This window comes from Ammospiza caudacuta, chromosome 4 (assembly GCF_027887145.1).
Source record: "Ammospiza caudacuta isolate bAmmCau1 chromosome 4, bAmmCau1.pri, whole genome shotgun sequence".
In the NCBI taxonomy this organism is placed as follows: domain Eukaryota; kingdom Metazoa; phylum Chordata; class Aves; order Passeriformes; family Passerellidae; genus Ammospiza; species Ammospiza caudacuta.
In genome coordinates, this window is record NC_080596.1 from 4,574,064 (window position 1) to 4,592,452 (window position 18,389).

The 18,389-nt window shown below is 35.8% G+C and overlaps 1 protein-coding gene across 2 annotated transcripts in view; it reads left to right on the forward strand.

Moving 5' to 3' along the window:
- Positions 1-18,389, forward strand: part of FSTL5 (follistatin like 5) — a 270,104-nt gene that overhangs the window by 230,763 nt on the left and 20,952 nt on the right. For both annotated transcript variants that reach the window (XM_058803344.1, XM_058803345.1), the window contains 3 exons: positions 4,383-4,532; positions 10,556-10,663; positions 12,206-12,330. In XM_058803344.1, coding sequence (XP_058659327.1) covers positions 4,383-4,532; positions 10,556-10,663; positions 12,206-12,330 — 383 coding nt within the window. The remainder of the gene's footprint in view (positions 1-4,382; positions 4,533-10,555; positions 10,664-12,205; positions 12,331-18,389) is intronic.

Here is an 18,389-nt window from a genome sequence, read left to right on the forward strand (position 1 = left end):
TGTTTAAAGTGAAGCAAAAGATTTAGTGCTTTACTGGATTGTCATGGGTCACAGAAATTGTAAAGACCTCCTTCCCAGAAGGAGGTGGGTTTTTTTCTCCTCCAAGAAGATATACTTATTATGCTACTCCAGGTGTGAAAGGTTCCAAAAGAAAACAAATTTTACCTATTCATCCTGATTACTGACACATTTCTATAAAAATACTCTTAAAATCTTCACAGAAATTGTAAAGACCTACTTCCTCTCCTTCCCAAAATCTCCTAAATTACTTGAATCTTCTTAATGTCAAGTGCAAGTAGAAATTTATTAGTCTGATAGTGAAAATTCTAGATGCATAGGGACAGAAATAAACTGATTTCTATTTTCTGATACAGGTTGTTGTTAGACCAGCTTTGACAGCTGTTTGTTTAACCTGTTGAAAATAGATTCTTAGCCATGGTTCAAGTAGTCTTTCACCTCATCATTCAAAAGTGCTTGGGACATTTTCCTCACTAACATTCAACCTCTGTTTATCCTCTGCAAATTACTATTATCCAAAGATTTAAATTCTAATTCTTATGCAAAAGTGTTTTTATTTTCCTTTCACAATGAATCCCAATTAGAATAATTATTTCCAGAGACTGGGAAAAAAGCAATTGAAACAAATGCCTTTTGGAGACTAATGAAAAAAATCCTTTTGGCTTCAACATAAAGCTGATTTTCTGTTTATTACAAAAAGTAGCACATAATGGCCAAATTTCAATAAAATATGCCATCTCACATTTGAATATATGCTGGAGGTCAGAGCAAAATACTTAATTTCATTATAATTAATGTGACTATATGGCATACCAAAATTTCCACAGGAAATTAGATTGAAGCAGACTGTAGTCCATGGAAACTGCCTTGGTTTACACTCTCACAGCACAGAAAGTGCATTAAATGCTAGCCTTTGTTTGTAAAAAAAAAAAAAAAGTTTAAAAAAATCCAGTGTGATTTTTAGTAAAGCATGTCAAGAAAACAATGATTTAATGTAGATGAGGTGATACATAAATTCATGAATTTAAACATGCACTGCTGCAACCTGTTGGTATCACCTTGCTCTTAGGCAGCCATAACATAGCTGGACATTTCATTACACTGCCTAAAGGTTTCACTCTCATCCTGTTAAAGCACTGAGGACCCTTTGCAGTGAGGGTAAGTTAATAAACACAGAATTTGCACATATAAATCTGCAAGTACATGATTCCTCTTGAGATTTTCTTGCCCCAGACTATCTTGAAAAAATTTCTCTAAGGATTTATTTTCCTCCATCTGCTGACTTGTTACAGGGCAAGTCACTTTTTGATTAAAAAGTCTGGGAGGAATACAACAATGAGGTAAATTGATGTTTTATCAGATGTTAACTTTTTTTTTTCAGAGAGAATAAATTAGAAGAAGAAAATGGTGGGTTTATGCTTATATTTTAAGGAGAAATAATTTTAAGCAATTACCCAACCACTGGGGAAATTAATATGGAAACTCTGAATGACTGCCTGTAGTGTAAAAGAAGTCCAAAGTGTCTAATGAGATAAATTTTATGTTTTCAAAAGCAAGATTTCAGTTCTGTTGAAATAGCTTCTGATAAATGCAGATTTGAATAACTAGAAGAAGAAGAGAGAAGCAACCACATAAACCAGTTTACACTGGGAAAAACACTCTGTTTTGGATATATGAATTCTGGTGCATAATTTTCACTGTTACATTGAAAAAAAGATTTTTGCTTTTATTTTATGTTTTCAGTCTTTTCGGGCAAGGTGAAAACCGGCATTGGATTATAGAAATTTATGACAACTTGAAAAATATTTTAGAACCTCTCCTGTGTATGTAGATGTGTATATGTGTGGTTGTGTGTATATATATACATATGTATATATATAAGACTATATTGGTACTGGTCTTACAGTGAAAAAATCTTTAAAAATACTCTTCTGAGTATTTTAGACTCGGATTCAGGAAAATGTATAAGGCAGTTGTTCATCTCTGGATATAGCTCTAAGTGCTTAAGTTAAAGTATTTTGCTATTCTGCTATACATCCCACAAGGGGAGGTGTAATCAAAGAAATCGTTTACACTAATCTATATGATGCCATGGGAGAGAAAGACAGATTCCTTCAGCATAATTTTTGAATAAGATATTGAATATGTCCTTGTAGAATTCAGTCCCAGAAACTCATGTAAATTAATGTGAGTCCCTGAGAGACGAATGAAAATAATGTATCTGTGTGGATTTGTTGCAAACATTTGTGGATTCATTGTTTGAAGGTGCTCGCTCTGAGGAATAAGAGAATGGTGTAGAACAATCTAGATGTAATTATCTGTTTAGATAAAACATGAAAGTAAGACAGGGTATATTTAGAATAAATATAAAAAACAATGAGATCAGTGAAACAACCTTCCACTTGAAGTGACAGTTACCCAGAAGGCAAATGACAATAGATCACTGATATGATGATTGCACATCATATTAGAGACATACTTGCATATGTTCACTTTATGCAACAATGAAAAGCATTTAGCTACTTTTAAGAATGAAAATCCCATTTGTCCCATGCCTGTCATTCCTTAAAAAATCAAATTTTTCTCTTCTCCCTTTGATCTTCGTGGCTTTTTATCAGCATGAGCTAAATCTTTCTTGTTAATTATTTCTAACTTCTCCTGAAGTTCCTGATGATGTGCTATTGTACAGTACCTGAGTTTAGTGACCTTTCCTTATCATGTGATTCCTGAAACACCTTCCCTTTGTTGAGGTTTAGGAGCCATGTAAAAGCAAGCAGTGGCTTTCAATCTTCTGCAAAGAAACTCTCTTTTTTAAAGCTGTAAATTGATTTATTTCTTCTTTTGACATATAAAGATTGAGTGTATTTTCGAAAATGTAGAGGCACAGCAGGCAAAGAATGTTGATGATACAGAAAAGGAAGTCTTGAAATGCATCATCCTCTTGAAGAGCATTGCTTGGTGCCAGAGATGGTGTTGTGCCACATAATGTTTCCTGTGCCTTTTAAAAGGCGTTTGATGCTTAGAAACAGAATTCTTGTTTAAGAGCTCATCGTATCTTGCTGCTCATTCTACATTGAGTCATTATCTGCTGACATATCATAATTATTTTCACAGCGGCCAGTTATGATGTATCAGGCAGAGCATTCTAAATTAGGAATAAGCAGCAGATAAGTGGCAAAAAGAAATAATACTTTTGATTTGGTAAAATTGTCCCTTGTGATGCAAAAAATTTAAAATAAGAGGCAAAAGGAGAAAAGGTCAGAAAAATGAAAGCACTTGATACATCCTGTACTTTTCCAAGTAGAGTGTTTTTCAGGTCCATATTTTCAAATAATTATAATGTCCATTATAGGAAAGAAACCATGCTATTTCATAAATTAAATTTTCACATTTGACCAAGTCACCTTTAATTTTGATAAAACCAAGCTTTTTCTGGGAGAAAGTATTTGCAAATAGGGTAGTTAAATACATGATGATTTGCCATATATTTCTACAAATCAGGAATAGTGAGCATGCAAACTCCAGTTAGCTATTTTGACTGAGAATGTATAGTTATATGTATTATGAAATATCAGTTCACTGAAGTGAACAGATTTTATTTTTTTCAAATTCATCCTTTTGCAGGAATGGAAGGGCAGAGAGGGAAGGAATGGTAGTAAGAAGATATTTGGTATTTATTTGGTTTAACACTAGTAAGATAGGCCATGAGGATGTCTTATGGCAGAGGTTGCCGCACTTCTTGATCTTTAAAGCAACCTATCAGTACTCCAGGTGACCAAAACAGCTGATCCCTCTGACTGCTGCTTTTCCCCTTTGCCGTGTGACAATCAGCACCACACCACTCCCCTTTCTCTTCACATGCACATGACCATCTCCCCAGTTAGGTATTCCCTGGCTCACTGCTGTGCTCAGCTGCAGGGTTAGCCATGCCTGCACTGCATCCCTCTGCAGGGCGCCCTGGTGCTGCTCGGGTGGGAGCTGCCCGCTCCTGCAGGAACACTCTGTTTGTCTGGTGTGGTTTGCTGGTTTTAAGGTCTCCTGCCCCTTGCTCGCTTTATTTCTACATGATTTTTTTTTTCCAAATTGGTTTCTTTCTCAGGTCAACAGTACTTCTTGAATTTCTAGAAAGCATCCCAAAATTTGGTGTATGAATTACTTTATAGTGCTTGTGAGTTGTGGTGCTTACAGATGCAGTTTGGCTAACATGAGTTTATGTCCTAGTGTCAACTCTCCTGTTTCCTTCCCTGCATTTTCTGATGTTTTATTTTACAGTTAAAAAAGAAGAAAATGGGTATGATTTGTCTCTCTATTACATTGTTGACTGTGTTGATTCTTATACTTTTCCTGTTTGTATTGAATTATAGGATGAGGTTTGTCCCAAAGCAGATGGTGATCCTGTTCAGCGGTGTGTTTGGGCAACTGCTGTTAATGTAAAAGACAAATTCATTTACGTGACCCAGCCCACACTTGACAGAGTTCTCATTGTTGATGTGCAGTCTCAGAAAGTTGTACAGGTATTTATTTCTATTTTTTTTAAGTTACTATTTAATTTAGACAATAGAATTTAAGACTTTCCTTCATATTTCAGAGACAGAAATACAGTTATCTTGAGAGTAAACTCATTATTTGGAAAAAACTCATTATTTGGAAAAAAGTTCCAAATAATGAGTAAACTCATTGTTTGGAATGTTGAAGCCTACTTTCAACATTCAGCAGCAGTATCTGTTTAGCAACTGTTCTTCTCAATAGACAATTGTAAGGAAGATAACACGAAAATAGCTCTTTGAAATATTTGAGTAGTTGAGAAAATGAGTTCTTTAGGAAGTTTCTGACTGGAAGTTCTTTTCACTGTAAAATGATGATTGGCTAAAATGGAGTCTCATCACAAGGATATGTCTGTCAGTTTTGACAGAAAGGTCAGGGTTGGCTACAGAAAGTGGAGGACTGCTACTCTGTCACTGTTACTCTGCTTTTAGACAGAGAAATTACAAAAACAATAAAAATAAACACCACTCTTAGCTAAGACCAGAGACTTTGAATTCAAACTTCTCTACTTCTCTTTCTTAGTCTCTGGGATTCTGGAGTATCTGCTTGGTGGATAATTATTGAGTAAAAAAGAGAAATCAATGTTATGCTACAGTGATTAATACAGTCACAGAGTTTGAGCAAAACCAGGTGTGGTGTGTTGACCCTGTCTGGAGGCCAGATAGCACCAAAGCCACTCCACCACTCCCCTCCCCAGCTGGACAGACCAAGAAAAGGTTTTTGGGTTGAGATAAGGGAAGGGAAAAATCATTCACCAATTACCATCACAGGCAAAACAGACTTGACTTTGATAATAAATTCAGATCATTTGCCTACCAAAATCTAAGCAGGATAATGGATAGTGTAACAAATCCTGAACACCTGTCCCCCAGCGCTCCCTCCTTCCTGGGCTTAGTTTTATTCCTGACTCTCTGCCTCCTCCCCTCCCAGCAGTGAAGGAGATGAGGAATGGGGGGTCAGTTTGTCACATGTAATTTCTGCTGCTGCTTCTTCCTTCGAGAGAGTAGTTCCTCTTTTCCCTGCTCCCTCCTGGGGCCATTCCCATGCGAGACAGTCTTCCATGAACTTGTCCAGTGTGAGTCTTCCCCATGGGCTTCAGTTCTTCACAAGCTGCTTCAGTGGGGGTCTCTTTCCATGGGATAAAGTCCTTCAGGAACAGATTGCTCTGGGTTGGGTCCCCTATAAGGTCACAAGTCCTGCCAATAAACCTGTTTCAGTGTGGCTGCTTCTTCGCAATTTCACAGGTCCTGCCAGGAGCCTGCTCCAGTATAGGCTTCCTATGGAATCAGAGCCTCCTTTAGGCATTCAGCTGCTCCGGTGGGGTCCTCCAGGGGCTGCAGGTGGATCTCTCCTCCACCCAGACCTCCATGGGCTGCAGGGGCACACTTGCTTCACTGTGGTCTTCACCACAGGCTGCAAGGGAATCTCTGCTGGCTCACCTCAAGCATCTCCTGCCCCTCCTTCTCCACTGACCTGGACATCTGCAGCGCTGTTCCTCTGACATATTCCCACTCCTCTCTCGTCTGGTTGCAAGCACAGTAGCACTTTTATGTGTCTCAGAGGTTATCCCAGAGGTTTTACCCCACCACTGATGCACTGGATATTGGCCAGCAGCGGGTCTGTGCTGGCACAGGCTCTGTCAGGCATCTTCTTACAGAAGCCACCCATATAGCTCCCCCCTGCTACCAAAAGCTTGTCACACAAACCCAGTGCACCGAGGTACAAGGCAGTGCTCATAGTCATATTTATATTATATCAATATCATCATATTTATAGGAAACAGGTGTCCTTTAGTAAATAAAACACTGATTTTTTTTTAATTAGAAACCGAACTAAATTGTTAATAAAAACCCACACTTAAATAGAGCTTTTCTTCATGCCTTTTGGTTTTCTCACTGATAAGTGAATGAAAAATCTTTAAAGTATAGATTATATGTCAGGCTCCAGGGAGCCAGTATTGTGCCCTTATAGGGGACTTATAGGGAAGTTGGAGACAGATTTATTAATAGGGACAGTGGCAATAGGCGAGGGGTAATGGTTTTAAACTAAAATAAAAAAAGGTGGATGCAGACTAGATATAATGAAGACTTTTTTACAATGAGGTTTGCAAAACACTGTCAGAGGGTGCCCAGAGAAGTGGTGCAAGCCCCATCCCTGGAAACCTGCAGTCAGTTTAGAGGGGGCTCTGAGCAAACTGATCTAGTTGAAGATGTCCCTGCTCACTAGAGGTTTTGGACTAGATGACTTTTAAAAGTCCCTTCCAGCTTAAACTATTCCATCATGTAAGTGTACACATGTATTCTGTACAGGCTTATAAAATTTAAAAATAAATAACAAAATTGCATTTATAAAATTGCATGACTTACAAAAATAATTGTAATACTTTTGCATACTTGAAACGCTTTCTGAATTCTGTGTCAGCTGACTGAGATATGGCTTCCTCAAAACTTGAACTATCCAAATGGCGTCAAGGACTTGTAAAATATTTTATTCAATAAGTTAATAATAAAAAGGTAGGGATTTTTTACTTAAATTTACCTTTGCATATTAAAATAGAGATAAAATGAGTGGGTAATGAATTTTTTTTTCCAAAAACTATACTTTTTTACAACCAGTTTGATATATTACTTCAGGGAGACAGAGTAAAAACCCGCAATCTCAACACAGTCCACAATTTGAAGGAGTGGAATATCTGGCAATGCTTTCCATGGTCTTTGACTGACATTCAGGTGTCAGCTTCCTTTTCTCCACAGGAGGGATGAAATATCAATATAATTGCATTTATTAGCATTTATACTTCAGTGTCAAAAGCACATGATTCCTCTTGAGCTCACTGAAAATAGGTTTTAACTTAGGCTTCATAAAATATGTTCATTGCTAGGCTCTTCTAATTTGTCTTTAGTTACATTATTTATTGTTTTAAATATGTAAAAATATATATCACTTTACCATTAAAAATTGCAGAGATACTTACTGCAAAGGTATATGTTAATTAAAAAGTAAAATTCAGTAAATTAACCACTAATTAAAAGTTCAGCCTTTCACAAGAATTGTATGGAAAAAAAAAATTGTACAGTTTTTGAATGGCATTAGATTGTTCTATCAAAAAAATATTCTAGTTTCTGTAATGAGCTGAAAAGCAGACATACAGAATGCCTAAGTGTAGAAAAGAGGTTTGTGCACTAAGTCTGTGCTACTTAGCAAGTATATTGAGCTAAAACCAGGACACTCCAGAAGCTTTCATGTTATTCTGGTGGAAAAAAAAAACACTTTCAAAGGAATTTTATTTTGAGAGCTGGAATAGCATTGCTTTTCCCCTAATTTAATAATATCAACATTATGAACTAAGGAAAGTATAGAATTAAATTTTTCCAGCTGTGGAAAACTTTTGCTGGAATGGAAGCCTTGTTTTGATGGTTCTAATCATAATAAATTATTTTTCCATTTCACAGTACTTAACAAAGATTTTTGGTGAGACAATAAAGTAAAAACAGTGTTGATTCACGGGTGGGTTTTAGAATTGAAGTGAGGCTAATTTGGAATTTAGTAACAAGTCGAGATATTTGTTTAGCATTTCTTAAAACAAGCATGGCTCTGTCTTCTTGTCTTTTAAAAGCAAGCATTTATTTTCTAGCTTTATTTTCTGCAAGCAGGAAGAATGTTCTAACCATTAAATGTTGCTCTATTCATATGATATACACTTACAAAAACACTTTTACAAACAGGAAGCACAGAAGGGAATTTAGTTTTCCAGGTCAGTCTATCTTCATTACTTAAGAGTACTGCCTAGCACAGAGTAAAATAAAGATTGAATTCATTATTTGAAAATAGAAACTCAGCTCAGAAATGTTCAGAAATGAGAGCATTTTTCTTGTTAGACTGCCTTTTTCCTGAAGATGATGTTAAAACAGAGGATATAATTTTCATACATGTACATGTGCATGTAACTATTTCTAGTCTACATCTTAATAAGAAAGATGTCTAATAAGAAAGTCTACATTCTTAATAAGAAGCCACCTTGCAAAAAAAACCACATAGGCTTGTGGGAATAAATGTGGAGATAATTTCATGTTTTGAAAGCAAGAGAATTCTAATGAAACTCCCATTACTGTGCAAAATCCCTAAAGAAAATTAAAAATTTATTTGAAAGGACTTTAAGTCATGTAGCAAGGCTGTTTTCTGTGTAAAAATAATGTTTATTTGGTTTTGCTCATTACAATGTTTTCTCTGAAGTACTACTCTACCTGTTATTCCTTTCTACTATGAAAGATAATGTAAAAGGTGTGCACCTATGTGACAGCTAGATTTGAGGATGATTTATTTTTATGGCAGGTAAATTTATCAAAGTAAGTGCTTTAGAGGATTCTATAGCAGAATAAATTGAAATGTATTGGAAACATGGGTGTTGTATCTTTAGAGATATATATAGAAGGAAAATTTTTGCCTTATCCAGGTAATTCTCATTCTAAAGTCAAGGGAAGCATTTGCTTTCATTTTTAAATTCTTGAAAGCAGGAATTGTGCAGTGCTGCATAGCAGCACACCGCTAAGTGGGATGACTTAGAGGCTGAAGTAGACAGAGTCATCGTCCTTCATTGCTCAGCGTGCTGCTAGCATATCAGCCTGGTCAGCTAGAGACAGCTGTGAAAGTCTGCGATGCCCAGCTCCTTTTTGCTGCTGGCTTCCCTCTGGGGAGCTGTGCTGCCTGTGCCTGACCCTGCAGCATCTCCTTCTGCTCCTCCTGGCCGTGCCACGACCCCAGCTCTGAGCGCAGCTGGCAGTCCTCTGGCAGAGCATGTATGGGTCAGACCTTCGGCTGGGGAAGCCAAAAGGAAATTTGACATGCTTTGACAAATTAGCTATACAGCAGTTCAAGTATTATTTTAAACGACTTGTTTTCTAGCATGTGGCAGAAAGAAGTTATCAAACACAAATGACCTTTTTTGAGGGGTAACTTGTGATTTTAAATGAGCCAGTGAGCAACCTGGATTCATTTTCCATTTTCAAAAGGAAAAACAAATTCTGCTTAGATGAAGGGGTCGCTTGCAACACCTCAGGAGTACAGTTAAGTACCATCAGCAGTCTCAGCCAGTCATTAGTGCATTATCTTGAGGATCTACATCATTAGTTTAAATTAGGTTCACTTAATTAGCCAGCTGGTACTCTCCTTGACACACTGATAAACAAGCTGTGCTTCACAGTTCCATAATGGTAAGACTAAAAAACAATTTCCACCTCTTTTTTCCTTCTTAAATGATGAAAATAAAAAAGTAATCCCCCCCTTGTTTAGCCTGTGTATAACATCTCTTCATCGACTACACTGTTCTCCCATTTAATACCTCTGAATCCTTCAGTTTTTGTAACAAAGGAAGTTTAGAGCTCAGCTGTTTAACAGGTTCATGGTCTCAAGTGACAGTGCTTAAAGTGGTAGGGAAACCCGTTCTGATCACAGGTCTATGAAAAGTAGCAACTGTAATTGGAAAACATATGAAAACAATCCTTCCTACTTCAACAAAATATACACGTTTTAACAGATAGGAAGTTTTGGGTGCAGCAACATCATGTTGATTTTTTTTTGCAGTAACATCTTCCATTAATGCCAGTATGTGGCTTGTGAATACTCTTCCCTTTTTAACCATTTTTCAGTAAATGGTGTAGTTTTTCAACCAATATATGTAAAGTGAGAGTGATGGCAGGGAAGGAAAACAATTTTGTACTTGATTAAAAACCTTTTTTTTCAATATCTTAAAGGCTTCAGTATTATGTAGATTTGATACCAAGTGTTAGACTACATAATAAATAAAAAACGCATTTTCAGCAATTCAGTAACTCTGAATTAATCAGAGGGCTGTTTCAAGAATTGACAACATAATTCCTAAATACAGTCTGAAAGTGTCTGAAAATGTATATCTACTCATCCTTTTCATTCAAGCATATATATTATGTTTCCTTTGAAAATGTGACAAAGGATTTCTTTTTTTGTTCTATTTCAGGCAGTGAGCACAGATCCTGTTCCAGTGAAGCTACACTATGATAAATCACATGATCAAGTCTGGGTGCTGAGCTGGGGAAACATGGAAAAGAATTCTCCAACTTTGCAGGTGAGGTGATCACAATGATTATGTGTGAGGAAATACAGACAGGCTGAACCTTTGTGTAATTGCAGTGTGTTGCATATTTTCCTTTAGGCGCTATTACCATGAACCCAGCAAGGCAGAGAAATTATTTTAGGTAACCAGAAAACAAGCCAAACAACCGACCTCACCAAAAAGTTAATCATTATTTTCAAGACCCTTAGTCTGAACTGGCAAATTGATAGAAGGATAAGGAATGCAGCTGAAAACAGCAGCATGTTCTGTACTACCAGTCTTTTGAGAGCAAACTGTTGCTGTTCATGATATTTTTGTCCCTAATTAGAGGATAAACTAGACTTTAGACATACTTCCTTTTCATTAAAGTCTTATTGATGTTCTGGACATGTCAAGCTCTGTCTTTATTGGGTTTTTTTCACATGAAAGATATTAAAATCTTGATTTTTGCCATGCTTTGGAGCAGTGACAAACCTAGGACAGTCGTTGAAGCAACATCTCAGGAAGCTGTACTTACTTTTCTACTTTTTTATTAATTTCTGTTCCTTAGTTATAGCAATCCCCTGAGACTATGATGATCAGCCTTATATCATAACTTAAAAATTCATTTTGCTTCTAATTTGTTTTCCTTTTCTTCAGAAGTTCATTAAATCCTTATGTATTTAATATATAGTAATATATAAGAAAAAGAAAAAGAGAAATTTTAAAAGCAAAATTAGTAACATTTGAAATCACCTGTTCAACACTTACAGACCCTTAATAACTTTGAGTGTGCAAGGTAATCTGTGGAAGTTTAGTAACCACTCCTCCCCAGTACTGATAATTTTTTGAGTCAGTCTTATTATATTTTAAAGTGGCTGATCATCTTCACCCTCATTTTTAATTAAAGTATACAAAGTAGATTGTCTCCTTTTCTAAAAAAAAAAAAAAAATCCACGCTTAAATGCATATATGTGAACAGCATAGTGGCTATTATATGGAATTGTCTTTTACTCATGCATAAACATTTGCTTCAGAGAAGGTCCAGGATTTTGGGATTTGAATGAAATTGGTTCATAACAATTTAAGGAGTATTTAAACTCAGTTCAGCTTGCTCTTCTGAAATATGTCTCTGCTATGTTGAATTATCTCATGATTGATGACAATTGGGAGTATGCATAGCCATATGTTCCAGTGGATTTGTTGATAGCATCTTTTCACTCTGGCTGAAGTGCTTAAAAATTTAATCTCACTCTAAGATCTAGTATAAGTAAAAAGATAAACAAAAACCTTAGTTTAAACTAAGAACTATAAAGGGCTTTAGTAATGTAAATTAATAAATATGGTTTCAGGACTGATAAAAAAAGATGAAGGGGGAAAAATAAGTATGAAGACTAAGTGTTTCAGTGTGTAACAGTTCTCTGAAATCTGTAACTATTATTTGCACTCCTTTTCTTGGTAACGTGGAAAAGACAACACAAGAGAATATAGAGGCAATACCGTATTTATTCATTTGGTTTGCAATTTGATTTTGAAAGAATACTTGTCTAGTTTATGCTGATGTTATTTGTGCAGGTGATAACCCAAGCCAGTGGGAGTGTTTCCCATCACACCATCCATACCCAGCCCGTGGGGAAGCAGTTTGACAGAGTGGATGACTTTTTCATTCCAGCCACAACCCTTATCATTACCCACGTGCGGTAAGTCTGTCAGAATGTGGGGGGTGTTGGGTTGTTTCTGTGCTCATCCCAAGAACAGGTTCTGGCTGGGACAGAACTGAACAATTTGATCAGCTGGAGTTTAAAAGATGTATGGAGCACAGAAAGAGAGGCTGACGAAAACAGGACAACACTTAACACAGGCATAAAGCAGAACTCTCCCCAAGACCTCTTAGAGGAAAATCTATTTTTCTTCCTCAAAATACACTAGTAAGAGTGTGATATATAATTTTCTTTCCATGATTTTTTTTTCTGTAACATTTCTACCTCTAGGTATTGAATAATTCTGCAATCTAGGATTTTTCCATCTGAGTATTGCATTAATGTGTATTAGTAGTTTTTATGTTTCAAACTTCTAAGATTTTTGCAATCTGATGTAAACCATTTTGCCTCAAAACAGCTCTGCCAACAATTATCCATTATTTATTCTAATATGCCAAGTTTCTATACGAATATCTTCATTAGATAATCTTGACTGTCATCATTCTGTTCTAGCACAATTCTCAAATTACAGGTGTAAATAGGCATCTCCATTAAAAAAGATAAAATTTCTGATGGTAGTGAGTGCTATTCTTTTAAATGTGAAAGCATGCAATTTAGGATGATTTTACAGTTGATTTTAGAATTTACTCTGTATGTGCCTGGGATGAATCTAGTCTTCTGTATCAAGGAACATTTGACTTCTTCTAAAGACATTGTTGATGAGAGATTTTTTTTATTTCCTACAAAACTCTAAACTAACAAGTAAGTTAGCAATCAGCCCTATTTAATTTAAAAAGGAATTATAGATAGATGTATAGATTAATATATCTGAATAATAAATTGACTCTAAGTACCATAATTACTATTTTTCTTGAACTGAGAAGGCAAATTCCTGTTGTGTCCCTGAAGTAATCTGCAGTCCTCACATTCAGCCTTAGAAAAACATTAAATATTTCTGCAGTATTTGGAACAGATATGTGTTGTGAGGACAAAAGTTACTGTTTCATAAACTAGCAGGTACTAGAGGTACTGCCCAAACAGAACTGACATTAAGATACTTTAATGTTCAAGTAAATAGGAAAATAAAACCATGAATAGGGATAGACATCATACTAGGAGGGGAATCAGGACTGGGAAAAGAAAAATAGGGCCAGTCCAAAGCTAGTGTTGGGTTTGCCTCGTCTAACTCAAACCATTTTAGGTTGATATTTTGCCCAAATAGGTCAAGTAGGCTTTTCCTGCTTTGCATGTTACCTTCAGTTGCTGAGTAATTTCACATCTCCTGTATGCAACTCAACAGAAAATAGAATGAAAGAATAAAAGAAAACACACAAGAATAAAAAAGGGATATGAAATCAATTGAACACTGAAAGAATAAAATCTGATAAGTGCCTGCCAATATATAGTAAATATGTACATCAATTCAGGCCTAGTAAAGTTTTTTTGTTGGTTTGTTTTTTGGTTGGGTTTTTTTTTTGTTTGTTTTCCTTTTCCTTAATATTTATATGCCAGATAAAATTACCAAGATTGCCAAAATGCCAAAAGAAAATTCCTGGTATGGCAAAAAAGACTGCAGTAGTTTGTCCACTGCTAAACCCATAGATTTGGAGGCTTTAATGAACAAAATAAATCTGCTTTTATCAAATAATGAGCTCAAGGGAAATGCTATTAATTCTGAGTGCCTTTTCTAAAAAGAAAATTTAAAATACACTATGTAGACAAATACAGTGCTTTTCTTTCAATGTATGCTTCAAGAGCTGTTTATGTTAATCACTTGTTGAAGAATTTGTCTCCCATAACATCTGGCCTGCAAGTACCTTGCTTTTTTTGTTTAAATTAGAATGCAATATATGAACATTGTTACAGGAAAGATTTAAAATTAACTGTATTCATCAAATTAGTAGCGATGTAGAAAATCCCAGTCTATTAAAGGTAATATGACCAGTCAACAAAAAAACCCCACTCAATCACAGCATGTGTTTCTTAAGGCTGTTAGGCAGCAAACATAAAGCTTGAGTTTATTATTCTTGGGAGTGTATAACAACCAGGGGAGCAATTTATGAGTATGAATTGCAAAAAAACAGCTAAGAGGGAAATAAGCCCACTGGCTAAGTTGGCTGGTGTAGTTGATTGCCCAAGGGCCCTATTTACTCTTTGTCAGAAATCAGCTCCCTTTGGCCATGCAACACCAGCCCCTTTCAGAAAAATGAAAACTTTCTGTAGCTAGGTGCATTTGTCACTTGTAACCTAACAGTTTGAATGATGAGGCAGAGGACAGTATGCATGGCTTACCAAATTAGCATCCAGAACTAAACACACTGTCCAAATAAAGGCAATTCTAAGCAAAAACCCACCACATATCACTTAAAAGAATTAAATAAGTTTCCTGACAGCTAGCCCAAACCGTCTGATACCATCTGCAGGTTATTGCTATCTACAGCATATTCTGTCCAATAGGTTGGCTTGTTAACACATGGGAACAGAGGTAAAGGCAAATAATTTAAAGCCATAGTGAATCATTATTTTTTAAAATTTTTAATAATAGCTAAAGTGGTAATTGCTACTAGTATGTGTATAAGTATTTAAAACTTGTTGAAAAATAATTTATTGAAGGGGTGGAACTATACTTTTGATTTACCTAGGTCAATTATTTTTATATATGAAAATCCAAATGGGCTGCTCATTATTAGAAAAGAAAATTCTATACATTTTAATGCTATTTTAGGCAGCAGATAATTTAGGACACACTGCCTCCAGATCAGACGTTTGAAGAGATACCATAAATTTTGGTCTCAGGTAAACAGTAATTCATTCCAAGGGAAAAAAATGTTTTCCCATATTTTTCCTACCACTGAGTGAGGTAATTTTTTCTTGTACTTATCACACAGCAGGAGTCAGGGCAAATAACCTTTTGGTTGTTCGGTTTATAACCAACAGGCATAACATTAATTCATGCTCTGAACAACTGTGATGCACCATCAAAACATCAACTAACCACACTAAGTAGGCATGAGCCAATAGAAGTAGAGGAAGAATAGATAAATTTATTGTCTTTAAACTTCATTTTATAATTGGTGGATAGTTGATATATGTAAAGAAGAGGACAAGAAAAGAAATTTTATCATTTTGTGGAGAAAAATTTGATAGGTTCAGTTCACCTGTTAGTTTTGCCATGTTAGGAAAGTATTTTCCTCTCTTATGTTCCAGTAATACTATTTCCTTCCACTTAAACACCATTAGGAATCAAACAAATTTTGACTGTTGTCTGTAATCCTTTTGTAGCTGCATTTTAAAAGATATATATGTATATATATCTCTGTGTGTGTTTGTATATGTATACTTATAAAAAAAAGAAAATATGTTTTCATTTTAGTGAAATTAGTGTACTAATTACAATCCTAATAATGTCTAGAGCAGCCCCACTGATGTTTCCAGATAGCAAGTTCATGGTTCTACAGAGAGTCTCAGTTGCAAACAGATGTGGTTGACATCCCATTATAGAGCTGACTTAATTTTAGATTTTCCTGTCTGATTTTTTGACAAGACTAGTTTACCTACTGACTCTAAGGGAAGAATTGCAGCATGCCTTTGAGCATTCCTTCATGATGGAAATAAATGTCCTTCTTTTTCTCACTAAGCAAGCTCAGAGTTTAGAGAAAGTCAGTTTCCCATGAGTTTTCATTACTTTCTTGTGCCAGCTGGTTGTAGTGCCATGCTCAACAGATCTTAATGTTAGAAAAAGAGGCTACGACACAAACCAGTAAAACTTATTGTTAGAAAGAACAGTGGAAGAAGTTTGTTCAGTCTTGCAGTTGGAAATCTAAAGATTTCAAAGGGAAGAAATTATATATTTATCTTGCCTATCTTGAAAAAAGCCCATCCTGCTGTTATCATTGGCTGTGCACTCACTGTCAGTATACTTTGAATTATACCAAGAGAATGAATGAATGAATGTAAAGCACTGATTTTCATGCACACTTTCATGCCCATATTTTCAGTACACACAGCTTGAAAAAGTTTCCCCTTCCCCTCAGTTCTGTTTTAAAATTACCAAACATGAGGGCCACAAAAGTAGGTAGGATGAGATCTATTAAGCTGTAATAAATAGTACAAATGCCAAGGTGTTTTTCTTCAGCTCTTTCTGAAGACTTTTCACTCTGTAGATGCACCTTATAAGAATTGAATATATTTTTTCAATATTTACCTTTATACATTTAATAGGAAGAAAATTTTATTCAGCGAGCTATTTCTGTTCCAAAGCAATTCAGGACAACCAACGATCTTGTCCTTAATTGTCTGCTAATACCACTCCTTATCATAAAAATAGACTTTTGCAATTAGTGTGTGGGATGGTTGCAGAAAGATGACTTGTACAATACTTATGAAAATATATTCTTGGAAGCCTAAGGAGCAAAAGAGCTGATTATTTGAGCTCCAGTGTTCATAAATCGAAGTGAACAAAAGATAATTGGAATAAATTAAGGTCTTTCACTATACTGCAAAATGTTTCAAAAGCAGTATTAAATGAACTCACTGTAATGGAGTGACTCCAAGTTTTTAGATACTTTAATCTTTGAGCAGTGTTTTAAATGTCATACTGTTACCTGGCCTAAGAGGTGGAAGAATGAACAATCAACTCGCTGGTGAGATGGCTCAGGCTCTGAATAGAGTTAACACATTCTGTTTGAGTTTTTTCTCTTTTATGCCTCTGTTGTGTACCGTAATAGGGGAAGCAGTCTTTCTAAAATAACACTTATTCATTTGCACAAAACAATCCGAAAACTAAGCTTTTCTTTAAGAGGTAATTGGAATGTGCTGCCGATGCATTCCTGTGAACCTTCTTAAATGAAACCCATGCGGAGCAGTGAGTCAGTACATTCACATTTCATTCCAGAGTTTAAGCCCCTACAGAGGTGTGAAGTAGCTGACAGGGTGTGAGAGCATTTTCACTGTTTCTATTCAGATAATCAAACAGAAGATATTATTTCTGTTGCAAAAATCCTACATAATCAGAAAAAGCTTTCTATTCAGTAGTTTCTGAGTGAAACAACGGAAGCAGTACGATGCTAAGTCAGCTGTAGATGAAACATTAACAAAAGAACTATAATTAATGTAGGGGTTGAATTTTTCACATAGTATGATTTAGTGAGAAGATAAGGGACAATTTAATATTTTGCAAATTCAGTTAACAATGCACATTAGGGGAGCAGAATTTTTGAGACAGTTCTTAGTCATCAAGCTATAAGCGTATAATGATACAAGGAAAATAGGGAACGAGCTTGAAAGCTTGAGGAGACTGAGACAGCTCAGTAGTACCAGGGCAAGAAAAGAAGATCTAGAAAATATTCTGCAATTTCTGACAAGGATTTTGGAATCTGGCAGTGAATCCTCCATGGTGGCACAGCACACAAAGTAGGAATAGGGGTTCACACTGCAGCCTTCTACTCTGTATCTTAGTGAGAGACTCATGCTAAATGGAAACCTTGTGGTCATTTTTTCCCCTCTTCTCATATTTGCCCCCCACAAATGAAGGACCTTTCTGGTCCATAAATATGTTGCATTTCAAAAATAGGGGTTTTTTTGGGAAAGATACAGATGAGACAGCAAAAAGTCTTTTTCTCTATCTGTTTTTGGCTTTAAATAGTGGATTTTAGAGCATCTTTGTTCCAGAGGGAATGTAAAGAACGAAAGAGTGAGAGATTCAGCTCAGACAGTTTTATAGCATTGAAACTTACTTTGTCCAACTAGCACCAGTGGCAACAACAACTATTAAAATAAGTGACTTTTTAGAAATGTGAAGTCCTCTTAAGTACATCAAACTTATATTCTCTACTTTAGTTCTTCTCTGTTCACATGTTCCCACCCAAAAATTTCGTAAATGTAGTCACTACTTATCTCTAAACTAAGAAAATCTCAGTCCTTTAGATGATTACAAGGTATACCAAGTGCCCAAATTTACATCTGCATCCTCTTTTAGCTCCATTCCTATGCTCTAACTGACAAGGGCCATTGTTTGCAGGCTTTGAAATGTGCTAGGCAGATTCCCAACTGCATCTGTG